This window comes from Ranitomeya imitator, chromosome 2 (genome assembly GCF_032444005.1).
Source record: "Ranitomeya imitator isolate aRanImi1 chromosome 2, aRanImi1.pri, whole genome shotgun sequence".
Classification (NCBI taxonomy): Eukaryota; Metazoa; Chordata; class Amphibia; order Anura; family Dendrobatidae; genus Ranitomeya; species Ranitomeya imitator.
In genome coordinates, this window is record NC_091283.1 from 763,304,782 (window position 1) to 763,332,350 (window position 27,569).

At 46.6% G+C, this 27,569-nt stretch overlaps 1 protein-coding gene across 1 annotated transcript in view; it reads right to left on the reverse strand.

The window, feature by feature from the left end:
• The window catches only part of HELLS (helicase, lymphoid specific), a 58,554-nt gene that overhangs the window by 29,801 nt on the left and 1,184 nt on the right, over positions 1-27,569 (reverse strand). Inside the window, exons 2-10 of the mRNA XM_069753399.1 lie at positions 17,784-17,902; positions 16,578-16,700; positions 16,258-16,311; positions 14,642-14,675; positions 13,593-13,648; positions 13,436-13,477; positions 13,132-13,356; positions 11,028-11,210; positions 2,632-2,775 (exon numbers count right to left, since the gene is read on the reverse strand). Of these exons, the coding sequence (XP_069609500.1) occupies positions 2,632-2,775; positions 11,028-11,210; positions 13,132-13,356; positions 13,436-13,477; positions 13,593-13,648; positions 14,642-14,675; positions 16,258-16,311; positions 16,578-16,700; positions 17,784-17,902 (980 nt within the window). The remainder of the gene's footprint in view (positions 1-2,631; positions 2,776-11,027; positions 11,211-13,131; positions 13,357-13,435; positions 13,478-13,592; positions 13,649-14,641; positions 14,676-16,257; positions 16,312-16,577; positions 16,701-17,783; positions 17,903-27,569) is intronic.

The following is a 27,569-nucleotide window of genomic DNA, read 5'->3' on the forward strand; positions in this document are numbered from 1 at the left end:
CTGGTCCTCTATCTGTTGTAGCCAGACTATTAAAGCACAGGCCGTACATGTTAAAGCAATTGCCGGTTTTAGGCCCCCCGCTGAGGCTTCCCAGATGTGTCTCAGAAAACCATCTGCTTTTTTGTCAAGCGGGTCTTTGAGTACACCAGAGTCTTTTAACGGAAGGGATGATCTTTTTAAACATTTGGCTACTGCCCCGTCAATCTTAGGGATCTTCTCCCAGGACTCAGTCTTTATCCTCAAAAGGATATCTCCTTTTGGATGAAGAGGGCAAAGAACCCATTTTTTCGGGCTTTTTCCACTCTCTCAATTAATGCCTTTATTTTTGCATTAACTGGAAACGTACGTTTCCTTTTCTCTTCTAGGCCACCAAACATGACATCTTCTAGTGACCTAGGTGTCTTCTCTTTAAGCCCCATTGCAGATCTAACTGCTTTAACCAATTTATCTACGTCCTCAGTTGGGAAACATGGACGACCTCCTGAATCACTGTCCGAGGAGGAATCTGAAGACTGGACAGAGGCCGAGGAGGTAGAGGAAGACCGGGATGTTTTATGACTCCCCTGTTTCTGAGAGGCATCTGAGTCTGGACGCCTTACGGCTTCTCCTTCTTGGTTCGCTAAGGGCCAATTTCAAGGAGTCTTATTTCAGCCTGTATTATGGCTTTTAGGCTAGTGGCAAAATTAGGGGTCTCTTGTATGGTTTTACTGATGCAGTCAGCACAGAGATCCTTCTGCCACTGAACTGCAAGCGGGTTTTTACAAAGGGCACACTCTCGGTTCTTTGTTTTACCACCAGCTTTCCTGGACCCCTAGTGATCAAAACAGACAAAAATGGACCTTGTTACCATAAGGGTGACATTCACGTAGATCACTCACCACTACCGACAATCAAGGGTACCGATTTTGGAGGCTGGACAGATGCACGTGAAGCGTCCCTCCTGGACGCCGACGAATCTTGCCGGACGGGACGACTGCTGTTCCTACCACTTGAACGACTGCTCCTGGTATGTTGGTGGCTCGGCAAGGCATCTGATGAGAGCTCCATTTGCTGCTGCGAAGGCGGCTGCTGCTGCTGCTCCGGTTGTCCTACTTCCATGGTGAAGTTTTTGGACATGAGCGCGTCTTCTGTGGTCCAACCCCCTTTTATGGGGGGGGGAAAATCACTGCACTCCCCGCCTCCTTCGGTGCCCAAAATTAACCCCCTCCCACTCTCTGCCGTGCCGCTGGAGTTCCCCGTCACCGGCCGGCGTTCTCTTCATGGGCGCCGCCATCTTGGATCCGGCGCCCGCCCCCGACGTCACACTGGCACGCCCATTCCCAGCGTGCCTTGCGCGTGACGTCAGACGAGCGACCCGGAAGCGGCCACTGCACCTGGATGCCGGCAGAGAGGGGAGGGCGGCGTGGCAGCCATGGAAGGGAACCCGGCCCTCTGACCATGCTGCTCAACGCCCGCAGAGACCCGGAGGACCCGCGGACGGCGCTTCCAGACCCCCGAACCCGACGCACAGGCGCTGCCTGTTCTTCCACGCCGGGACGGGACCTGGGTAAGTGAACCGCCGTGTTCAGTAAGAGGGTCCCTGTCAGGACAGGAAACCCAACTGAAGCGACCGAGAGGTACCGCCCTTTTATTTTCAGTAGGGTTTCCTGTCCTGGCTGGGCGGATCCCCTCTCTCAGGTGTGCCGTCATGGGGGAAAACGGCGACTTTGGTAATGTATTGCGCAGCATAGGTGGGGAATCAGGGTACACTACATACACTATTGTAACGCACAGCGCAGGCCCTATTTAACAGTATTTATATCTCAATCTGAAAAAACGGGGTGACAGGTTCCCTTTAAATGCTGTCAATGGCTAGGGAAGCACACTGTTCTATGCACCATTTAAGGGTATCTGAAGACCCCGTGCCAGTCACTGCCAATGTTCCAACACACTGGAATTGTATTATAAAAGAATATGGGATCAGATGAGTGCATGTTAAAGTACACACAAACTGACAAAAGTCAGGAAAGAATGCTTCAAAGGAAAGAATGCTTCAAAAAAAAAAAAAAAAAAGTAAACTTATTTATTAAAATGCTAAGTGAATGGACAAAATAGAAGTTGAAACCAAAAATTGCAATAGCACTTTTTCCCCCAAAACAGAATACCACGCTGCATAAAGCATTGCACTTGCTGCCTGTGCAGAAAATGGTTTACAAGAATATTTATGCCCAAAGCTAAATGAATATTGGTAAAATAAAATTATCCTCTACAAGAGATGCATAGAATCCTGCATGTAACAAACAAAATCTTACACCTACAAGTGCATTAATGTGAGATGAATTGTTCCTAGATCTGTAGGACCGTAGAGATGATTCATTGAACGATTAGCTGAGTGGGGAATAACCTGTTGGACCTCGATCAGTGATGCTTTTGGAGTTTAGCGCTCCGGCTCATGCACCAATTTGAGAAACCCCCCCCCCCCAAAAAAAAAAAACAAACAAAAAAAACAAAGAAAAACAAACAAAAACAAAACAGAACTCATGAATGTCCACTGGAAAGAAAAAGGAAAATTGCTCTAAGGAAGGGGTAAACTTAATTTTGGGAAAAAAACCCAACCCTTATCTGAAAAATACAGTATTTGTGTGAATATACCTGTAAAATACGTCGATCATTCATTGCAATCTCAAATGAAGTAATTACAACAGGATGAACTTGCAAGGTTCCTTCTCGTTTGCCAATTCTTTTTGAAAGTGCCAGCCGTTCCTGTGGAGTGCCGTGATACAAAATAACCGAAATCTGAAAGGGGAAAGAACAAATAATTATTGAACACATTGAAGTACTTCACAACATAAGCTTTATTTAGGCTAGGTTCACATTGCGTTAAGTGCAGTCCGTTCAGTGCATACGCTAACTTGCGTTAATGCAAGTGCTGAAAAAGATCACGTTTATGCGATCGCGCTAGCGCAGATGCTCTGTGCTAGCGGTGACGGATCCGAAAACGCTACAGACTGCATCCGAGGGTCCGTCACAGAATGACGGCACATCACTAACGCATGCCGATTATGACATGTTAGCGATGCGCTACATAATGGCAGTCAATGGGTGCGCTAACGGATCCGTTACATAGCGGCACTAACGCTATGTAACGGATGTCATCAGCGGACTGCACTTAACACAATGTGAACCCAGCCTAATCCAACCCAGTAGAGGGAAACAAGATAAAATAAAAGCCTACAATTAAACTATGTAGTTTAGTGAAAAGGCAGTCATCTTGACGTTATACAAATGGATGGCATGTCTATAAAAAGGCGCCAAAGGCTTCTTTCACATTTGTCGTTACACAGCCGTCGCTAAGCGTCGGCGCGGCGTACGTTGTGCAAATTCTGTGCAACGTGGGCAGCGGACGCAGTGTTTCAACGCGTCCGCTGCCCATAGTAAAGTCCCAGGGAGGAGGGGGTGGAGTTCCGGCCACGCCTGTGCACTTAAAATGGCAGGACCCGACGTACGAAAAAAAAGTTCCCTTGAACGTTTGCTACGACGGTCTGTCAAAAACCGACGCATCCAGTGCACGACGTATGGAACGTGTGTTCATACGTCACGATGCGTCGGTAATACAAGTCAATGGGGAAAGGAGATTTTTGTGTACTCACCGTAAAATCTCTTAGTCTCTAATTGAGGGACAAAGAACCATGGGTGTTCTGCTGCTGTCCACTAGGAGGCGACACTATGCATAATCTGAAAAAGATTAAACCATGGCTCCTCCTCTGCAGTATACACCCCTGGATGGCATTAGCCTTCTCCAGTTTAATGCAAAAGCATTAGGAGGAACGTAGCATGAACCATGTACGAGCTCAAAGAACAATGAGAACTCAACAGTAACAACGGCCCATAAAGGGCAACAGGGTGGGAGCTGTGTCACCCAATTAGAGGCTAAGAGATTTTATGGTGAGTACACAAAAATCTCCTTTACTCTGTCGCCTCATTGGGGGACACAGGACCATGGGATGTCCCAAAGCAGTCCCTGGGTGGGAAGCAATGGACGAATATTGTGCAGACAGGCCCTAAACTTGGGGCACCGCCACCTGCAGAACCTGTCTACCCAGGCTCGTGTCCGCCGAGGACTGGGTATGAACCCTGTAGTGTTTAGTAAACGTGTGTAGGCTAGTCCAAGTGGCCGCCTTGCACACTTGTGCCGAAGCCTGGTGCCGAATGGCCCAGGAGGCCCCTACCGCGTGTAGAGTGCCGTAATACTGGCCAGAAGAGGAGAATTTTTAAGGCGTAGGCCTCTTGTATGATGGATTTGATCCACCTGGCAAGGGTAGCTTTGGAAGCTGGCAGAACCTGGCAGTCGCCTTCCAGAAGGAAAAAAAGAATCAGACTTCCGGAAGGGCGCAGTCCTAGACATACGCAATGCCCTGACAAGGTCAAGCGTATGCAGCGCCTTCTCCACTCTATGAACCGGAACCGGACAAAGGGATGGCAGTGAAGTTTCCTCAGTGAGGTGGAAGTTGGACACAACCTTCGGAAGGATGGATGGGACCGTACAGAGAACTTCCTTGTCCTGGTGAAAAGCCAGAAAGGGTCGTCTGCAGGAGTGCTGACAGTTCAGACACCCTGCGTAGCGAGGCGATTGCCACCAGAAAGACCATCTTCTGGTATAGATGGCAGAGTGAGACCTCCCTAAGGGGTTTGAAAGGTGATCCCTGCAATGCTGTCAGGACCAGGTTGAGGTCCCACGTTTCTAGTGGACGTCTAAGGGGAAACCAATCGGGAAATCCCCTGAAGAAAAGTCCTTGCTTGCGGCTTGTTAGCAATGTGTCTCTGAAAAAGCACCGAGAGCTGACACCTGGCTCTTAAGCGAGCCCAGGGACAGCCTGGCCTCCAGACCAGATTGGAGAAAACCAAGTACTTTGGGGAGGGAATAAGGGAGTGGGGTCTGGCCACAAGATTTGCACCAGGTAAAGAAAGCTTACCAGGTACGGTAATAAATCTTGGCAGAGGCTGGCTTCCGTGCCCTGATCATGGTTCCAATGACGTATGGCGCGAGCCCTGCCTGGGTTAGAACCCAGGTCTCAAGGGCCACGCTGTCAAATTGAGAGCCCCTGAGTTCTGGTGGTAGAACGGGCCTTGTGATCAGGGCGGTAGGGGAGACGCCAGGGGGCGTCTGCTGTAAGTTGTATGATGCCGGCATACCATGTACGTCTGGGCCAGTCCGGTGCGATTAGGATGGTTGGAACTCCCTCTTGCTTGATCTTCCTTACCGCTCTGGATATCAGGGGGAGGTGGAAAAATGTACAGAAGCTGGAACTGGGTCCAGTCCTGAACCAGGGTATCCGCTCCGAGCGAGCACAGATCGTGTGTTCTAGCCATGAAGTTGGAGACCTTGGCATTGAAGTGGGATGCCATTAGGTCCACATCGAGTCCCCCAGCGATGGCAGATCTGGTGAAAAATTTCGGGATGGAGAGACTACTCTCCCGAGTCCATTCCTTGTCGGCTGAGGAAGTCTGCTTCCCAGTTGTCCATACCCAGAATGTGGACCGCAGAGAGCACCGACACTGTCTTCCGCCCAGTGGAGGATGTGTGTCACTTCTCGCATTGCCTGGGTACTGCGGGTCCCTCCTTGGTGGTTCACATATGCCACAGCCGTGGCATTGTCCGACTACTCTGATGTGAGAGGCTGCCAGTAAGTGACGGAAGGCTCTCAACGCCAGGAGGATGGCACGAATTTCCAGGATCTTGATGGGCATGGTCGCTTCCACTGGTGACCACTTGCCCTGTGGTGTAGGTGCACCGCACCCCAACCCGTCATGCTCGCGTCAGTGGTCAGGACCTTCCATTGTCCCGTGAGAAAGGATTTCCCCGTTCCTAGTGAGGTTGGCTTGAGCCACCAGTGCAGGGACCTCCTGGTTGACGACGTTCGCTAAACTCCCTGTCGAGAGAAAAAAGGATTCCTGTCCCAGGACTTGAGAATGGCTAGTTGGAGAGGCCTGAGGTGAAACTGGGCAAATGGGACAGCTTCTATTGCTGCCCCCCATCCTGCCGAGGACTCATGGCAAACCGGAGAGATCAAGGGTTGCGGAGGAGGGTGCGAACTCCTAGGCGGAGAGCCAGTGCCTTGTCCTTGGGAAGGAGCACCAGACCCATGAAGGTGTCGAATAGCATTCCCAGGAAGGTCAGACTGACTCTGGGTTGGCGATGACTTTTGTAAGTTGACTAACCAGCCCAGGCGACTGTCGATTGTGATTGAGACGCTGAGCTCGCAGTCCTTGAAGGTGGAAGCTTTGATGAGATCGTCCAGGTATGGAACCACTGCTATGCCTCTGGAGTGCAGGACGTCCATGGGGGCTGCCATGACCTTTGTAAACACTCAGGGAGCCGTGGCGAGTCCAAACAGGAGAGCCACGAACTGGTAGTCCTGGTCGATTGCGAACCTGAGAAATCTGATAGGTGGGTGCAATCGGTATATGCAGGTATGCGTCCTGTATATCTATGGAGGCGAGATTCTCCCTTCTCCATGGACGCAATGATGGACCAAAGGGACTCCATGCGGAAGTGACGAACCCATACATATTTGTTGACTTGATTTAGGCCCAGTATGGGCCGTACGCTGCCTCCTTTCTTGGAGACTACGAATAGCTTGGAGTAGAACCCTCGGAAGCGCTCGGTCATGGGAACTGGTACTATGACTGGCTTGAAGAAGTGAGGAAACCGCTTGGTGGAATGCATGAGCCTTGGCTGGCAGTTTTGGGGGGAACAGAGGAAGAATCTGTCCGGTGGGTTGGAGGTGAACTTATCTTGTATCCGGAAAACACTAGTTCCCTGACCCACCTGTCTTCTGTAATAGGCAGCCAGACTTGCTGAAAGAGCAAGAGTCTGCCGCCTACGGGTGGGATGTCTTCCGGAGTCCGTGAATCATGATTAGGAGAAAGTCTGGTTTTCCTCCTTTAGGCTTTGACTGGCCTGCTTTTGACTGCCAGGTCTTGTCCGACCTTTGTCGACCGTGAGTTGTCCCTGCGTGGGGAACGGCTACGATTTTGTGCTGGACGTGAGACGGACCAGCCCGAAGAATTCCGAAAGGTTTGGTTACGCTTCTTGTAAGTGCGTTTAGGTTTTAGTTGAGGGAGAGAGTTACTCTTACCCCCGGTGGTGTTGGATATCATTGTGTCCAACTTTTCACCGAAAAGTCACCTACTGATACAGGAGGTGCGTGAGGGACTTAGAGGCTGCGTCCGGTTTCCATTCCCCCAGCCAGAGGATACGCCGAATCGTGATGGCGTTTCATGCCATCCCCGCTACACCCCTTGCTGAATCCAGAGCTGCATGAAGCATGAAATCTGCTACAACTGCTATTTGAACAGCTTGGTCTGACCGCTCAGGGGCAGATGCTTAGAGGCTAGCTTGTAAATTTTGGGCCCAAGCCAGGATGGCCTTGGCAGCCCAAACTGAAGCCAACGCGGGAGCCAGGGAGGCCCCTGCAGCCTCGAAAATTGAACGAGCCATGCGTTCTACCTGCCGGTCTGCTGCGTCCCTGAGGGTTGAGCTATCTGGCAGTGAAAGGAGGGTCTGTGCTGCTAGTCTAGAGACTGGTGGGTCCACTTCAGGTGGATCTGTCCATTCTTTGGTGTCCTTCTGCGGGAAGGGGTACCTCGCCTCCAAATATTTGCGATTAGCGTATTTCTTCTCAGGCTGTGAGAGCTGCTTTTTAAAGGATCGCCTTAAACTCACGGTGGTTAGAGAAGACCTTAGGTGGTTTCAGAACTGCTTCAAAGGGAATCTTGTGTTCTGGTGCCTCCGGGGGCGGATCAGAAATGTCCAGCACCCGATGGATGGAAGAGATTACGTCATCAACTAGCGCTGTATTGCTAGGGGGAATTGGGATCAGGGACCCCTCAGTTTCCTTGTCGGAGTCACAGATGCCTTCCGAATCCTGTGTGTTGCTGAGGCGTCCCCTGGTGGGTGTACTGGGGCAGAGGTCTTCTCTGGTCGGGGATCGCTGCCGAGATCTGCATTGTCTGTCCCTGGTAGGGGACGGTCTAGGTGACCTGGAACTACGGTGTCTCTCCCCTAGAGTGGGATGACTGCTATGGGATGACGCAGATGAACGTCACCTGTGGGTCTGCTTACGTCCTGTCCGAGACATGGATGTGCCTGGGACGTCACGTCCCCTGAGTCGAGCTCTCCCTTTGCTGGGTAATGTTCATAGCAGAGGATCCACAGTCCTGTGCTGCCCTCCCCCCCCCCCCCCCCCCCACAACAGAGACTGGCTGGCCTGGATGCTGGGAGATGCAGGGTTAATCTTGTCCTGCAGCAGAAATGGCCGCCGAGGAGAAAGAGGGTGGAGAGTGGAGAAAAAAAAAAGAAACTTGGCCAAAGCCACGGCCTAACGCAGATGCCTAGGAGGGCTCAAGGCCAGCGCGAAAGTCCAGGAGGGGATCGGATCTGAACCGGACCCTCCTAGATTTGAAAAGCAGGATAGCGGTGGGGCGTGCGCTGAAGGGTCCCCCCTGCTGCTGCCACAGAGACAGGGCGCAGGGAGCCCTGTGTCTCAGATGTGCCATGCCTGCCTGCACTCCCCCCGGCCCCGACAGGAGCCCGCAGCTGGGCTGGGGTCCCTGGATGCAGGCGCAGTGTGCTGGCCCATGCTGCTGGGAGCTGCAGAGTGCTGCCTGTACAGGCCCTACCTGAGGCGTCTCAACCTAATGCCCCCAGAGGGGGATTAGGGAGGGTGCTGCTGTCACCTTCAGGGGGCTTTATACTCGCCTCGATCTCCCCCAATTCCTTTTGGTTTCTGGGTTAAGGGGGGTCTCGACTTCGAACCAGCACCCGAGGGACTGGGGAAGGAGCGACATGGGGAATTAGCCATCTCGACTTCAACTGGGCACCCTACAATAGGGGGCCGATGAAGGAGCCATGCTGGGAGTCTCGCAGGAGACCCACTTTTCTTCATCTGTAATCCAGTCGTGGAAAAAAACGGGGTACGAAATTTTAGGTGTGCCTCCTATGCGACACTAAGCAAAAACTGGACAAGGCCAATGCCGTCCAGGGGTGTATACTGCAGAGGAGGAGCCATGGTTAATCTTTTTCTGATTATGCATAGTGTCGCCTCCTAGTGGACAGCAGCATAACACCCATGGTCCTGTGTCCCCCAATGAGGCTACAGAGTAAAACGCATCCTGCGGGCAACTTTGCAGGATGCGTTTTTTCCACAGAACGACGCATTGCAAAGCTTGGCCAAAGACGGAAATGCAAATGTAGCCTTAATGCTAAGTCCTTACTTTTCTTGTAGAAATATTGCAGTTTTAGTGAAATTCATAGATGAAATTGTATGCCAACGAGCTGCAAGTGCAGTGGGCAGGCCTTGTGCTTGCAGCACATTACCTTAAAATTTTATCTATGGATGTCTTTAACAGCAAATTCATTTTTAAAGCAAAAAAATAAAAACATTGAAAGTAGCCAAGCTTACTAACAGGTCAAAACTAAAGCACTATAGCTCCATTGATTAAGGAGGTGCAACAAAAAGGTGCAAAATACCAACTTATGTTTTTTTTACTGTGCTTCTGATGTTCGTGCAGGAATTCACAAGCCAAGGAGGACCCTTGACGTGGGCTGCAAGCTTGCGTATTTTTGGTTAAAATATCAACCAACACCTCATGCAATTTATATATTTTAATGCACAAAATCCTTGTTCTGCAGAAAGCAGCCAGGCCCATTAATGTTGTCCTTGTAAGCTAGGGCGCCTGTCCCTGTGGGGTGCACTTACATAGTGCTGGGCAACCCACATGATCCAGTAGTATGGGGGTCACTAACTGGTTGTAAGCCAGACACTGCACTACATGTGTGACCACCGACTTATACAAGACTTATCCATGTATAGCTTTAATACTAGGTTACCACCCACGCCACAAATTGGTACATGTGCGAGTGGCTATTTCAGCAGTATTTTGCCATTAGGATTCTCCAGGTCATTACGAGTTTGTAGATACCAAACATTGATAGTTGTTTTTAAATAAACTAAAAAAATTCCAAAGAATGCTAAAAAAATAAAATAAATTAAATTACGTCATTTTCTGAGATTCGTAGCGTCTATTTTTCAAGATCCACAGTTAGGTGAGGGCTTATTTGTGTGCTGAGCTGACTTAATACCACTTTGGTGTGGATATGATCTTTTGATCGCCCAATATTGCATTTTAGTGCAATGTTGCGGTGACCAAAAACATAATTCTGGTGTTTTGCCTTTCAGTATGTCATTTACCGATTGGATTTTTTTTTTTTTTTTAATAGCTTTGTAGATCAATCGATTCTTAACGCAGCGATGCTAAATGTGTATTTTTTTGTTTTACTTTGAAGGGAGGGGGGGGAGGTGATTGAACCTTTATATTTAAAAAAAAAAAAAAAATTTAATAACTTTACTTTTCACTTGCTTCAACAGTCTTCATGGGAGACTAGAAGCTGTGATAACCTAACCCAATCGCCTACGCTACACGCAGGCAATGATCAGATCGCTTGTGCGTAGCAGAAATGCTCATTGCTATGACAACCATAGAGGTCTTCTGGAGACCTCTGGTTGTCATGCCGACCCACGATCATGTGATGGAGTCACCGATGGGCGGGATTAGTGACGCGCTTCTGGCACGAACACACTGAATGCTGCTGTCATATTGACAGCAGCATTTAACAGGTTAGGGGGCACATGTCAGCTGTTCAGAACAGCTGACATGTGCCAGGAAAGATGTGGGCTCATCGCCGGAGCCCACATCAAAGGGAGGGACACGACGTGCTGTACGGTGTATGTCGTTAAGGGGCTAAATATGGGCTAAGCTGTATAACCAAAGAACGATTACACGGTGCATGGAGCTTTGCTGTCCGAGCACTATAGATCCAAAAACACTCTGCAAATGGAGTTTGCTGGGCATCAAGACCTGAACCTGATATCAATGACCTATCCTATAGATAGCCATCATTATGCATATATTTAATGGGGTTGTCTAGGACTTGCATTAAAATAGATGCAACAGGCAACTTTAAAACCAATCTCGTCAGTACTTACCTCAGGACAAAACCGTTTAAATTCAGACAACCAATTCGGTAAGGTAGATAGAGGTCCACAAACAAAAAACGGCCCTTGGACACCTCTCTCAATCATCATGGCTATAATGGCAATACATTGGACAGTCTTTCCTAAACCCATTTCATCAGCCAATATGCCATTGATCCCATTCTCCCACAGCATCTGTGGAAAAGTATACGAGATTAGATATTGTATATAATTAACATTTTTAAGACTTCTTACAGGCAGTCACACATTTTATACTGCCTCAATACAAGGGCAGCATAAAAAAAGTTGGTAGAGACCATGATCGTAGTACAGTATTACATGCAGTAATTGTCATTTAAAGGGAACCTGTCATCCCGTTTTTTTTCAATGAGAATATGGTTCAATAGGGCCTGAGCTCAGCTTTACATCAGTACCTTTCATATCCCCCTTCCCCCACCTTTGCTGCCAAAATACCTTAGTAATTTCAGTCTTCGTATGTCAATGACCCCGGTCCGATGGGTGGGGCCTAATCGACGATTCTCCCCACCTCCGGCTTTGCGAATCTTCTTTCCTGCTGTTGCGTAGTTTTCTGCACCTGCACATTGCAGTGGTGTCTCGCGCGTGCACAATGTTTTGGCCAACAGTGGGCAAAACATTCAACTCATTACTGCGCATGAACCAGCATTTTCCTTGACGTTCTGTGCCCCGTAAGTCTTTCTATGCTTCCGGGGCACAGAGCATAGGGTCAAAAGCGAGCGCATGCGCAATAATGATTTCATGCTTTGCCCACAGTTGGTCAAAGCATACTCCGCAGGTGCTAGAGGCTAATTGAATGCGCAACCGCAGAAACTGACTGGGATCTATGGTATTCACAGATCTAGTTACGTCTGTCACGCCGAGGAGTGGGGGGAAAGTGATTAGGCCGCACCCATCGGACCAAGTGGGGTGATTGACATACGAAAACGGAGAGATTACTAAGGTATTTTGGCAGCAAAGGTGGGGAACCGGAGGATATGAAAGGTACTGATGTAAAGCTGAGCTCAGGCCCTATTGAACCATATTTTTATCTCATATCGAAAAAACGGGGTACAGGTTCCCTTTAATAGAAACCAGGCAGCAGTATTTTTTCTTCATGGGGATAGTGTTTATTTAGATGAACAGCCACCAATTTAATACAAAAATGATCCGAGCAGGGAACCTATGCCGTCCATATGCCTCAAACTTCTAAATACATCATTGCAAAACAAAAAACACACCACTTTCAACCACTTTGACTTCGTTGTCTGCACTACAGCCGACCTGAAAGCAAAGCCTCTGCAAAAGGCAACTACTTCATTCGCACCAGACTTGTTTTGTTTATACGGAATTAGCAAGAGAATCTCTCATACAAAATTACTTAACCAGTAGTTTTAATTTTTATTTCCTAAATCAGTAGTACACAAGATTATAGAGTTACTTATTTTTAATCAGAAATTTGCATCTTTCTGACAATTGGTCATGATCAAAATTCTCATTTCGGAGGCAACATCTGTATTTAGTGCAGACAGACTTTACCATTACTGAGATAGAATCTCAGCAATAGCAGCTGCCATCTCCTATGTAGTGAGGAGATAGAGAAGCAGATCTCTCTAAGAAAATAAGCAACTTTGTAATATATCTGATGTCTACTAGTGATGAGTGAATATACTCGTGACTCGAGATTTCCCGAGCATGCTCGGGGGTCCTCAGAGTATTTTTTAGTGCTCAGATTTATTTTCATCGCCGCAGCTGAATGATTTACATCTGTTAGCCAGCTTGATTACTGTGGGGATTCCCTAGCAACCAGGCAACCCCCACATGTACTTATGGTGGCTACACCAGAGCGTGCTTGGGAAATCTCAAGTAACGAGTATATTAGCTCATCTCTAATGTCTACCATTGAGTTATGAAACAGTAACTGTCGTTTTAATTAAGAAGCAAAGTCCAGAAGCACCGCTGTATAGTCGTTAAGGGGATAAGCATTGTAAGACGTACCCAAACTGACAATTTATATTAGGATAACTGTTTGTTGGGAATTTTGTATCCAAATTGAGAGCACAAAAAGATAAACACCAAGCTCAAAACATGTGAAAGTTACCCTGAGCCACTCCATGCCTTCAATTTGGTAACACCGCATCACACCACCAGTGAAGTACTTTGGCTGCTGGTAAGGGACTGGTTGACTATCCACTTTCCTAACAGGATCAAAAAGATGTTGTGCAGTCTGTCTCACACTTTGTGACAGTCGATCTTTAATGACAGAGTTGGAATCTTTATTTTGCTCTAATTCTTCAGCGGTGAAATTCCTGGAGGCGAGGACATCCTGCAGAGTGGCATAAACTGGTTAATATAATACACGTACAGCTGCAAATATTAAGATACCAAATTGTGTGCATACATACTTCAGAGTCTTTCTTGCTTTTTTTGGAGGCAGATATGATGTGCTAACAAAGGAAACCACAAAAGACCACACGTGTTATTACAAGAACTACACATTTGTTTCATTTTTTTTTTTTTAGATTTGTACTACTATATAATGAAAACAAAAAAATAACTTACTTCTTTGGACATAACATCTGAAATGCTGTAATTTTCCTTGAGTTTTCTCTTCCTTGCTAAAAAAAAAAATTAAGTTGTGAAATAAGCTGATGTACGGTATATCGTAATTTTCATTCTCTAGTTCACACATACTTGTCATTGAATACCCATTATATGGATCACGAGGGGAAAAAAAAAAGAAAAAAAACTTAAAAAATCCCTAAAGTTCTTAAGCACAACCAAAAAAAATACTGAGTTAGGAGAGGTAAAGTGCTTAAAGTGGGCATGAGATTTCTACATATCCCATACAATTTCTTGGAACTGTAAAGTAAGACAATGCATTTTTTTGCCATGCGGAAACATGCAGTCAAAAACAACCTAAAGCTGGCCAGACACAGTCAGCTTTAGAGGTACATAACAGGCTGTAAAGCAGAGCATGCTTGTGCTCCTTACCTATGTAATCGGCCATGCTGGGACTGCAGGGTCACGGGTAACCTACACAATGAGCTTTAGGCCATGTTCACACATTGTGTTTTTGACCCCCAAGGCAAAAACCTGCTCTTGGCAGTAAAACTTGCTGCAAAAAAGGAGGTTTTGCTGCGTGTTTGTCATGGTGCAATTGTCTCTTGTGCAAGCTGGTAAAGGTTAGTGCACAAAAAAAAACAAAAAACAAAAACAAACACCACAATTGATTCTATGTCAGCAGGTTTTGGCACCGAAAACCGATACCTGGGTTTTAGTGTTTTTTTGTACCACCCGGACAAGCTGTGTGCGAAAGATTTCTGAAATATCAGACTTTGCTTGTACTGTAAAATGCAGAGGAAATTTTCAATAAAAAAAAAAAAAAATCATGTTAACAGCCTTACACTAAAGAAAAAAAAAAAATCCTTCTATTCCTGAAAAGGGGATTTTTAATAACTGGCAAATTGCAAAATTGTTTACAAGTATTTTGCTTTTGTTTACATTTATAAACTTGATATAACCAGTTTAAGTTTATTCTTTAATACAAGACATCTTTACAAGAGAGAAAACTGCTGACAAACTTAATCATTAAAATGACTTGGGCTCACCTGTTTTGCCAGCATCAGATGAAGCTTTTACACTCTGAAAAAGAAGTAACTTTAGTATGCATTGTTATATGGTTCTGATTTTAGTGTGCAGGATTAAAGCTTGACAGAACTAAAATATTGTAACTTTTCATTTATAGATTGGCGACTAACTACTGACAGCTTGCTCTTCATTAGGGCCGGCTGCCAGTCTGTGCGGTTACAGCCACCGCTCTATATACCGAGTGGTGACCGAACCAGAGTCGGCACCATCCCCATAACTGGAAGTCGACAGCTGCTGGGGGGAATAAATTTAATTTCCTCCCAGCATTGGGGCTCTGAGCAAGGAGGGTGCCATGTAGTGTCAGACTGCTGTGAACCTGCAGGTTAGTGTTATTTTACATGACAGGTTCCCTTTAAAGAAAATATTTCAGAAGATAAAGCAGACCTAGCACATTTCGTGCATCATCCTGTTCCAGTTTTAATAAACGATCTGTATTGTCATTTATCAGCTCTGAGACCATTATAAATGAAGCTCGTAATAACTAAATGTCAGTAAAAGAAAAGTAGTGTCATTTTATAAACTAATGAAAGCACAAAGCCAATGCTTTAACCCCTTAATGACCGCCAATACATCTTAACTGACCTGAGATTTAAGAGAATAGCCTCCCCATACAGGTAACAATCCAGCAGCTGTTAGCTGTCCACTATAGCTGACAACTTGCTGCATCAGCCACAATCAGTGTTTGCAATGTCCAAATCTGTTTAACCCCTTAGATGCTGCTGTAAATAGGGACTACATCATTATATATGGTTAACAGTGTAAGGGCTTCCTTTTTATCCAAATTGGTGCCCTCAGATCACGATTTTGTGGTCCTGATGTTTGCCATGGCAATTTATGACCAAATAGCGGCCTTAGAGTCTGACGGCTGTAGAAATCTGTTCAGAAGTTAGAGGCATTTAGGTGGTAAAAATACACATTTTCATTTCTGTCATACCACTTTGCATTAATTCCTGTAAAGCACCTGAAGGGTTAATAAACTACCTGACATCAGTTTTCAATATGTCAGGGGGTGCTGTTTTTAAAATGGTATCACGTTTGGAGGTTTCCCAATATATGGGACCCCTAAAGTCACTTCAAACCTGGATAAGTAGCTAAAATTTTTTTAGTAAATTTCCTTGAAAAAAGAAAAATTGCTGCTAGATTTTTAAACCTCCTAAAATGCTAACAAAATAAAACAACATTTTACAAATGGTGCTGATGTAAAGCAGACATGTGGGAAATGTTATTTATTAATGGTTTGCCGTGGTATGGCCATCTGGATTAAAGGGATAATCATTCAAATTTTGAAAATTGCTAATTTAACATTTTTCACAAATTTTTGACATTTTTATAAATAAACAAAACATATTGACCTAAATTTACCATTATCATAAAGTATAATGTGTCACGAAAAAACAGTCTCAAAATCACTGGGATTTGTTGAAGCGTTGCAGAGTTATTACTACATAAAGTGACACTGGTCAGATTACAAAAATTTGGCTCTGTCACTAAGGGGTTAAGTGGAACCACAAATAAGGCTACAAGCTGCAGCCACTTCACTAATTTAAACTGCTATTTATTGCACTGAACAAAATACCTTTTCAGCCAATTTCTGTTTTTTCTTTTCAAGTTTTTCTTTCTTTCTGATTTCCTAAAAAAAACACGCAGTGCAAAAGTGATAGTCAAAATTCTGCAGCCAATATGGGTTACTATACCAACTCAATTTAAATAATTTAAGGTTGAAGGTAGACTCAAGTCCATTGAGGTCAATCCATGCAGGTGGGGTGACCAACAGTATAGAGCATAAGAATATTACAACCATGCTTTAATAAACTGATTTGTAACTGGCAAAATGGCTTAAAATTAGTAGCAAAGCCGATGGTACATGCATAAGGCCATCATACACAGGTGGCTTACCTCTTGCTGCTGCTGTTCCATTTTAGTTAAGAGGAACTTAGAATAAATGTTGCTTTTCTCAAGTAAATGTTGTAGTCTCTTGAACCGCATTTCATTGGAATCTCTTTCCCAAGACATACGAGCCTGTGTGTGATGGATTAAGTACATTACTGGGACTTGCACTGGACGAACATACAGCCTGTACAGTGAACATTAGTGTATTCGGCCCAGTGTGAGCAGCAGAGTATTTCCTTATCTCACATGAACACTTGAGGTACCGTCACACTGAACGATATCGCTAGCGATCCGTGACGTTGCAGCGTCCTGGCTAGCGATATCGTTCAGTTTGACACACAGCAGCGATCAGGATCCTGCTGTGCTGTCGTTGGTCGCTGCAGAAAGTCCAGCACTTTATTTCGTCGCTGGACTCCCTGCAGACATCGCTGAATCGGCGTGTGTGACGCCGATTCAGCGATGTCTTCACTGGTAACCCGATGTTTACCCTGGTTACCATCCTAAAAGTAAAAAACCAAACACTACATACTTACCTACCGCTGTCTGTCCCCGGCGCTGTGCTTCTCTGCACTGGCTGTGAGCACCGGCCAGCCGGAAAGCACAGCAGTAACGTCACTGCCGTGCTTTCCGGCCGCTGTGCTCACAGTCAGTGCAGGAAAGCACAGCGCCGGGGACAGACAGCAGAAGGCAAGTATGTGGTGTTTGTTTTTTTATGTTTACGCTGGTAACCAGGGTAAACATCGGGTTACTAAGCGCAGCCCTGCGCTTAGTAACCCGATATTTACCCTGGTTACCAGGGGACTTCAGGATCATTGGTCGCTGGAGAGCTGTCTGTGTGACAGCTCTCCAGCGACCAAACAGCGACGCTGCAGCGATCGACATCGTTGTCGGTATCGCTGCAGCGTCGCTGAGTGTGAAGGTACCTTAATACAATGTAGTTACAGCATTTACTTGTAGCAGCTATGAAACTAATCCAGTCAGCCACCCAAAAATGTAATCCTTCCCCCCCCCCCATTCACCCCCATAGTAAGCTTCTGCTAAAAGAGAACAGCTTTTATTTCCTTTTATATTATTGCTCGCAGGAATAACCTACAGAGCAACTAGAAAACTTACATATGGAGGACTACATTAAGATAGCACTAATATGTTAAGAGACTCCAAGCTCCATTTTAACAATGAAAGTTAACTGGGGTAATTATTTTACAATATTACCTTTTCCATCATCTTTTGCTCTTCTACTTTAGCCGCCTCCTCCAGTTTCTCCTCCTCTTTTATCATATCGACAGTTATTATTCCATCAAGGGACGAATCCATGTCGGAGTGTGGAGAAACTGAGGATACAAAAAGTAGTGTAGTGCTCTTATCAAAAATCAGTAAACACAAGATTAAACAAACTAAGTTAAGGTACCGTTACACTAAGGGTACCGTCACACTATACGATTTACTACCTACGATCACGACCAGCGATATGACCTGGCTGTGATCGTAGGTAAATCGTAGTGTGGTCGCTGGGGAGCTGTCACACAGACAGCTCTCCAGCAACCAACGATGCCGAGGTCCCTGGGTAACCAGGGTAAACATCGGGTAACAAAGCGCAGGACCGCGCTTAGTAACCCGATGTTTACCCTGGTTACAAGCGTAAAACTAAAAAAAACAAACAGCACATACTTACATTTTGGTGTCCGTCAGGTGTGGGAAGCAGACGGCAAGGGACCTGACGGACACCAGAATGTAAGTATGTGCTGTTTGTAAACATCGGGTTACTAAGCGCGGTCCTGCGCTTAGTTACCCGATGTTTACCCTGGTTACAAGCGAACACATCGCTGGATCGCATCGCTAGATCGGTGTCACACACACCGATCTAGCGATGACAGCGGGAGATCCAGCGATGAAAGAAAGTTCTAAACGATCTGCTACGACGTACGATTCTCAGCAGGATCCCTGATCGCTGCTGCGTGTCAGACACAGCGATATCGTAACGATATCGCTGGAACGTCACGAATCGTACCGTCGTAGCGATCGAAATGGTATAGTGTGACGGTACCCTAAGCGACGCTGCAGCGATATGGACAACGAGCCGATCGCTGCAGCATCGCTGTTTAGGTCGCTGTAGAGACATCAAACACGGCAACACCAGAACGATGCAGGAGCGATCCAGTGACGCAACGGCGACTCACTTATCGTTCTCGCTGGTTGTTTGCTCCATGTTAAAACATTGCTGGCATCGTTGCTTTTGCTGTCAAACATGACGAATCACGCCGACCTGACGACCAAATAAAGTTGTGGACTTCTAGCTCCGACCATTGATGGCACAGCAGGATCCTGATCGCTGCTGCGTGTCAAACAACGAGATCGCTATCCAGGACGCTGCAGCGTCACGGATCGTTGTTGTAAAGTTGCACAGTGTGAAGGTACCTTTAGATGCAGTGTCAGGCCTCAAACGGTGGGACCCTTATAAACAGCACTCAATACACAAACCTTATTTCAATTTAACGACACCATAAAACCTTTACAACTGCACAGAGCGCCACAAAGCGTGTCTGTAGTGGTCGCGTGTCTGCTTGCCATGGCAGGGGTCGGTAAGCAAACACCAGACTCCATACCATAGAACGTCAGAAGACTGGGAGAGCAAGTATAATTTGACAAGTTTTCACACCAGTAATGAGATTGTATTGCAGATTTTCACTTCCTCTTTAAAAGCGAATAAAAAAAAAAACCCTCACTTTCCACAGCCAACATCAGCAAGCTGCTAGTTTAAAGGGAACCTGTCACCTCATTTTGCCGCTATAAGATGCGGCCACTGCCTTTCGGGGCTTATATGCAGCATTCTGTAATGCTGTAGATAAGCCCCTGATCCGACCTGAAAGAAGAAAAACAATTTTTAATATACTCACCCGGCGGCGGTCCAGTCTGATGGGTGTTGCAGGTTGGACACCTCCAAACTTTATGTGATGTCCTCATCCTGCTTGCTTCCTGCCTCGCTCCTGCCCGCAGGCGTACTGATCTGTCCTGTTGAGGGCAGAGCAAATTCCTGCAGTGCGCAGGTGCTGGGCCTCTCTGACCTTTCCAGGCACCTGCGCACTGCAGTACTTTGCTCTTCCCTCAACAGGGCAGATCAGTACGCCTGCACAGGAGCGTGGCACGAAGCAAGCAGGATGAAGGCATCGCATGAAGATGGGAGGCTCCGATCCCGGGACCTGCGACACCTATCGGACCGGACTACTCCCCAGGTGAGTAACAAAATTTGTTTTCCCTCTTTCAGGTTGGATTGGGGGCCGATCTACAGCATTACAGGATGCTGAATATAAGCCTTGAAAGGCAGTGGCCCTATCTTCTAGCACCAAAACAAGGTGACAGGTTAACTTTAAAATAAAAGGGTTCAGTTTCTGTGCTGAAAATATTTGCAGCATGTACACAGTGTGTGTCTACTTTGCTACAGTAATATTTCACCGTGGATGTTTAATTCCTCATCCCCTTATGACCTAAAGATTCAGGTTTTTGATCTCATTCCCAGAGCCATAACTTTTCATTTTTTGGTCAATATGGTCATGTGAGGGATTGTTTCTTTCCACAGAAAAATGTACTTTTGAACCACACCATTGGTTTTACCATATTTTGTACTGGAAAACAGGGAAAAAATTCAAAGTGTGATGAAATAGCAAACAACAAAAAAAAAAAAAAAAAAAAAAAATAGAATTATTCTTACCGTTAATTCGGTTTCTAGTAACCCACCACGACAGCACACCTGGAGGATGTTACCCCTTTCCTAATAGGGACAGGAAATGACAAGAGGTTAAATAACCCCTCCCTCATCCTCCCCTCAGTGTTATTATAAAGGACCACAGGAGAATGAATGCTTCAAATTATATTTATTCTTTTCAGAACGTATATTAAGCAAAGGGAGGGATTACTCCTGCTGTCGTGGTGGGTTACTAGAAACCGAATTAACGGTAAGAATAATTCTATTTTCTCTAGTAACCCCCCACGACAGCACACCTGGAGCAGTACCCAAGAGTAATTTTAGGGAGGGACTACAGCACTAAGGACTTTTTCTCCGAAGGCTAAGTCTTCTTTTGACATCAGGTCAAGCCTGTAATGTTTGGAGAACGTATGGACCGAGGACCACGTAGCCGCTCTGCATATTTGCTCGATGGAAGCACTGACTTTCTCGGCCCAGGAGACAGCTGTTGCTCTAGTAGAATGGGCTGTAAGCTTTTCTGGTGGTGGAAGGCCTTGAATTTGATAAGCCTCCAGGATTGCTCTTTTGATCCAATTTGCAATTGTGGATCTGGAAGTCTTCTTCCCTTTATTCTGGCCGAGAAGATGAATAAACAGATTTTGATCCTTTCTAATCTTCTCTGATGCATGAAGATAATAGAGTACCATTCTTCGAACATCCAAAGTATGGAAATGTTCCTCTTCCTCATTTTTTGGTTCTTGATAGAATGATGGAAGAATTATCTCCTGCGATTTGTGGAAATCGGAGACGACCTTTGGGAGAAAGGATGGGTCTAATCGTAGGATAAGCCTGTCCTGAAGAATCTTCATGTAGGGCTCATTGATTGACAGGGCTTGTAGTTCACCCACTCTTCTGGCTGTTATAGCTACCAGGAAGGTGGTTTTCCAAGAGAGTTTATCCATGGTTATGGAAGATAAGGGTTCAAATGGTGGCAGTGTAAGTCCTTTCAGGTCCCAGGATGGAACTATATTTATGGGTCTTGGAGATATGCGGGATGCCGCCGTCATGAATCTTCTTACCCATCTATGGTTGGCTAGAGACTGGTCAAAATAAGAGCTCAAGGCTGCCACTTGTACCTTGAGGGTGCTGGGTCTGAGACCCTTCTCCAGCCCATCTTGTAGAAAATCCAGGATCTTGGCTAGGTTTGGTTTATCTGGGTTAGGTTGCTCAGGAGCACACCACGTGATGAACGTCTTCCAGATCTTTTGGTAAATAGAATTAGTTACCTTTTGCGACTTTTTTGTAATGTTTCAATTACTCTCTTTGATAGTCCTCTAGTTCTCAGAATTGAGAATTCAGAAGCCAGGCATTTAGGTGTAGCCTCTCGGGATCTGGATGCAGTATTGGCCCCTGGTAGAGAAGGTCTTTGACCGGTGGAAGTGCTATTGGCCCATCTATCTTTAGACTGATGAGGGCCCCAAACCAACCTCTTTTGGGCCAAAGTGGAGCCACTAGGATCACCTTGAGTTTTTCTGCCCTTATTTTCTGCAGGACTTTTGGTAGGATCGGCAATGGCGGGAACGCGTATGCTAGCGAGAATGTCCATGGCTGGACCAATGCGTCCACAGCTAACCCCGGATTCATCGGATCTAGCGAGAAGAACTGGTCTACCTTTGCGTTCTGACTGTTCGCGAACAAGTCCACATCTGGCTGTCCCCATCTTTTGACTAGTATCTGAAAGACTTCTGGGTTTAGGCTCCATTCTCCTGGATGGACCTCTGTTCTGCTCAGGAAGTCGGCTTGTACGTTTATCTCCCCTTTTATGTGTAGGGCGGATATGGAGAGAACATGTTCTTCGGCCCACGAAAATATTCTTGCTGATATTCTTTTTAGATCTTCGTGTCTTGTACTTCCCTGGTGGCGAAGGTGGGCAACTGTTGTCATGTTGTCCGAGTATATTTTTAAGTGGGAATTTTGTACAAGAGTTACCGCCGCTTTGAGAACTTCTTCTACTGCTTTTAGTTCTTTGAAATTCGAGGATTGTTGTGCTATTTCGGCTGACCAGAATCCCTGGAATATGTGCTGGTCTACCGTAGCCCCCCAACCTTTTCCACTGGCATCTACTGTTATGGTCACTGCTGGGACCTGCAACCAGGGAACTCCTCTCATTAAGTTCTCTTTTTGTAGCCACCATGTTAATGAGGACTTTACATGCGGTGGTATCCGGATCTTTTTGTCTAGAGAACCTAGGGATCCGTCCCAGCTTGACAGAATATGAGTCTGAAGTATCCTGGTGTGGGCTTGAGCCCATGCCACCATCTGGATGCAAGATGTCATGGTACCTAGAACCGACATGGCCCATCTTAGAGATACTCTCTTTTTGTCCCGCAATGTTCTTATCCTTAATGTAAGCAGGGACCGTTTTTGTTCGGGCAAGAAAGATATTTGTCTGTGGGAGTCTAATAAGACCCCTAAAAAGATCTTTGTTGTGGACGGAACCATATCCGATTTTTTGGGGTTTATCACCCAACCCAGAGATGACAGGATCTGGACTGTTTGAAGATGTTCCTGTAGAATTGGAACCGTGGGAGCCACTATCAAGAGGTCGTCGAGGTATGGGATTATGCATATCCGTCGACTTCTGATGTACGCCATCACCTCGGACATGACCTTTGTAAAGATCCTTGGAGCTGATGATCGTCCGAATGGGAGGACATTGAACTGGAAGTGGTCTATGACTTCTCTGGTGACTGCAAACCTTAGAAATTTCCGATAGGTTGGATGGACTGGGACGTGATAATATGCGTCCTGTAAGTCGATGGTTGCCATGACGAAGTCTTGCCCTATTAAGGGTACTGTCGATCTGACGGACTCCATTCTGAATCTTCTGTAGGTTACATATTGATTCAGCGGTTTCAGATTGATTATCACATTGTTGATTAAGAGATCTTCTATCCCAGTTATCAGGGTGGACTGTAGCTTCGGTGTTGATAACGTTGTAGTTTTCATTCTTTTTTGGGGATATGATATAAACTCTATTTTCATCCCCTCTGACCAATCTTAAGGTCCACTGATCCACACCGATCTCTTGCCAGACTGGGAGGAAGTTCGAAATCCAACCCCCCACTATGACGGCGTCATTGCTTTCTCTGGTTTTGGGGTTGTGAAAGAAAAAGATTCCTGTCTTTCCCTCCTTTCGGATAGCTCCAGCGACCTGTTTTACCCTTTCCTCTGTATTGAGGAGTATGCTCCTGCTGAGCGCGGAAGGGTCTTTTCCTAGGGTTTCTAGGTTCTGGTAAGGTCTTTTTCTTGTCTGAAGCCTTCTCCAAAAGGTCATCCAAGGCTGGTCCAAACATACTTTCCTTTAAAAGGAATAGAACACAGCCTCATCTTGGAAGTCATATCCCCAGACCAGGATCTTAGCCAGAGTGCACGCCTTACCGAGTTTGACAGTGCGGAAGATCTCGCCGTCACTCTCACGGATTCTGCAGAAGCATCTGCTAAAAAGCCTGTTGCTTTCTGGAAGATAGGCAAGGAGGCCAGAATATCTTCTCTCGGAGTACCTGAGGACAAGTGCTCCTCTAGCTGCCCCAGCCAGCGATGCATCGATCTAGCCACGCAAGTGGATACGGAATTGATGTTCAGTAAAGACGCTGACGTTTCCCACGACTTCCTTAGTAATCCGTCCATTTTACGTTCCAGAGGGTCTCAGTTGGGAGGCATCCTCGAATGGTAGCGTGGTCTTTTTGGCTACTCTGGCAATCTGGACGTCCACTTTTGGAACTTCAGACCAGCATGACGCTGTCTCAGCATCCACAGGAAATCTGTCTTTGATTTCTGCTGGAGTAGTCAGCTTCTTTTCTGGGGATTCCCACTCGTCCAGAACTAAATCCCGGATGTTTTGGTGAATAGGAAACACCTGACGCTTCCTAGAACGAAGTCCTCCAAACATCTCTTCTTGCACTGACTGGGCCGTCTTCTCTTCCTCAACCTCCATAGTTTTCCTTACAGCCGTAAGGAGTTCTTCTATATCAGATGAAGAGAAGTAGTATCTCTCTTGCTGGACAGTTTCAGAGTCCAGGGATAATTCACCCTCCTCTGGGGGTTCGTCCGACGTCTCTCCTTGAGAGTCCTCCTGCTCTTCCTCCTGTGGATTAAGTTTCCTTTCTTAGCCTCAGGAGGGGCACTAGGAGATGGTGTAGGCTGGGAAAGAGTGGCCAGAGAGGTTTTAATCTCCTGCTGGATTAAGGTCTTAATCTCTTCTATCAGGGATGGCTGTTCCTCTCTGATTATTTTGTCTGTGCATTCTTTGCACAATGATTTCTTGTATGAAGAAAACAGCTTCTTCATACAAACTGCGCATTTGCGGGAAGTTTTTGTTTTACTTCCTGATGTGGGTTCCTTGTCCCCCTAAAAAAGAAGGGGAGAAGGAATCATAAGACTACAACCCACATCAGGGAATGGACACCCTGGGCCAGATTACTTACTGGGGCCGGGATGGTGCTGGGATCTGCAAGAGCAGAGCGCGAGGCAGACGTCTCCATGATTTCACCACACTGTGGTCTTACCTGAGACGTCTTCTTGTCCGGGGCTCTTAAATAGGCGACCGGACACAGCACCTGTCCTCCTGTGAGAGGACCTCCTCCTCCAATGTCCGGATGTGGGGGGAGAACCCGCCGATATCCACGCTATCTGTCATGCGTTCCAGCGTGGAACGCAAAGGGAGCCTCCTGAGTACCGAAGCCGGCCGGCGTCTGACGTCACTTCCTGCCGCCGGCTTCAGACCGGAAGCCCTCATCGCGCGCACAGCGCTGGAGGAGGAGAGGGGCTGGAGAGCTCAGGGAGGCCTCCAGCCGAAGAATGCCGCCCAGACCTTGCCTTATCGGTGCGGACTGGTGGCGGAAGTCCCGAGTCCGGAGAGACGGGAGCAGCGCTCGGGGAAGAGAGGTAAGTCTGCTCCCCAGCTGCCCGGCATAGAATCTCTATTCCCCCCGGTGACCGCTGCCGGCACAGCACACCTGGGATGACCTCTTCATCCCTAGTAGGGACAGGAAAAAACACTGAGGGGAGGGGTTATTTAACCTCTTGTCATTTCCTGTCCCTATTAGGAAAGGGGTAACATCCTCCAGGTGTGCTGTCGTGGGGGGTTACTAGAGAAAAAGCGCCATTTTCTGAGACTGTCTCCATTTTTGAGATCTGTGGCTTGGTATGTGGGTGGGTGTGTTTATACCATTCCGCGTTTTGTAAAATTGATAAAGCAGTTTTATTCTTCAGGTCAGTACGATTACAGCGATACCTCATTTATATCATTTTTTGATGTTTTGGCACTTTTATACGATAAAAACTTATATGTAAAAAATAATTATTTTTGCATCGCTTTATTCTGAGGACTAACTTCTTCACGGATGACGCTGTATGGTGGCTCGTTTTTTGCGGGAGAAGATTACGTTTTCAGCGGTACCATGGATATTTATATTTTTTTTGATCGCGTGTTATTGCACTTTTTGTTCGGTGGTATGATAAAGCGCTTTTTGCCTGTGGTTTTTTGTGACGGTGTTCACTGAAGGGGTTAACTAGTGGGACAGTTTTATAGGTCGGGTTGTTACACGGACGCGGCAATACTAAATGTGCACTTATTGTTTTTTTATTTAGATAAAGAAATGTATTTGTGACTATTTTTCTTCTTTATTTAGTTTTTTTTTTTTTCACATGTAAATATTTTTTTTTTTTTCTTTTTTACATTGCCCGGGGGGGATGGGGGGGGGGGGGGGGGAGAGGTTTTGAGGGAATCACATTATAGTGTCAGATCGCTGATCTGACACTTTGCACAGCACTGTGTCATGTCAGCGATCTGACGTGCACTTCTCCAGGATTGCTGACGCCTGCTCTGAGCAGGCGCTTGTAAGCCACCTCCCTGCAGGACCCGGATGCAGCCTGGCGGCCATTTTGGATCTGGGGCCTGCAGGGAGGAGGTAGGAGGCCCTCGGAGCAAAGCGATCACATCGCGTTGCTCCGAGGGTCTCAGGGAAGCACGCAGAGAGCCCCCTCCCTGCGCAATGCTTCCCTATGCCGCCGGAACACTGCGATCATGTTTGATCACTGTGTTCCGGGGGTTAAAGTGCCAGGAGCGGTCCATTACGGCTCCTGGCACTCCCCCCGTGAGCGCTGCTGATCGCTTGTGACATACTATCCTGTTGAGGGTCAGATAGGTCCGGGTCACCTCAACGGGATAGTACGTTTAAGGTCAGCGAAGGGTTAAACATCAAAAGTCAGTTATGCAGTTCTAGTGTATTTGTCAAAGGAACTAGCACTACAACCCAGGTTGTCAAGTTTAGAAGTTATCCTCAACCCATAGGACAGAATAACTCACCAATCAATTGGGGTCCACCTGGTGGGACCCACACTGATCCCAAGAACTGAATCGCTCATGTCAATGGAGCACTGGTTGAACAAGCGCATTGCCAAGCCATACAGTCTTAAAAGTGACCAACGGAGATTGGTAAAGAACATAGCTCTGCCGCAACACACAGAATTACCAACCACAGCAACTACATGTACACAGGAGCAACACAGCGCAGGGGTATCAGTAAGTCTACAAGCCCACGATAACGAGTAACAGTGCTTTAGGCGCAGCGTATTGTCGCTGCTTTCAAAACATTGCATTCTAGTTTCCACATGTATCGACAGTCCATTGCTGAAGATACAGTGGAGCCTAGCGTCTCCGCGACAGAAATTTACATGATGTAGCTCGTAAACCCACACCGCAGGCAAGTTTATGCAGCGTTAACTAGAAGCACAGTTGGCATGGTACTTCTATAAATGCTATCCACTGTGCTTGTAATGTACAACGCAGAACTTTGGACAGCGAAGATGCGATGCGTCCAAAACATTACTATTCCTCATTGTGGACACATACTCTAAGGCAGGGGTCCCCAACCTGTAGCTCGGGAGCCACATGTGGCTCGCGGTCCCATGAAATGTGGCTCGCGGCTGTCTGGCAGCTTGGTGCATTAGCTCCAGTTATAGCAAACAGGTATGAAGAGCACATCTGAAAATGGTGAATTTTGTGAGCAGCCCTGCACAGAAGAGCAGATCTGGTTGCACATATTCTGGTCTTAGGGGTTTTGAGATGATTTAAGTATGGTACGCTGGAGACAAGATGACACCACCTGTCAGAGGAGGTGTTTGAAGCCGGATGTGACAGTGTCTTGGGAGTACTTTATAGGAGAATACTGAATGGGGAGTATTGTAGGAACCCCTGGACTGGATCTTTGTATACTGCTTTGGGGTGGTTGATTTTTGTGGAAATGCTTTGGTTA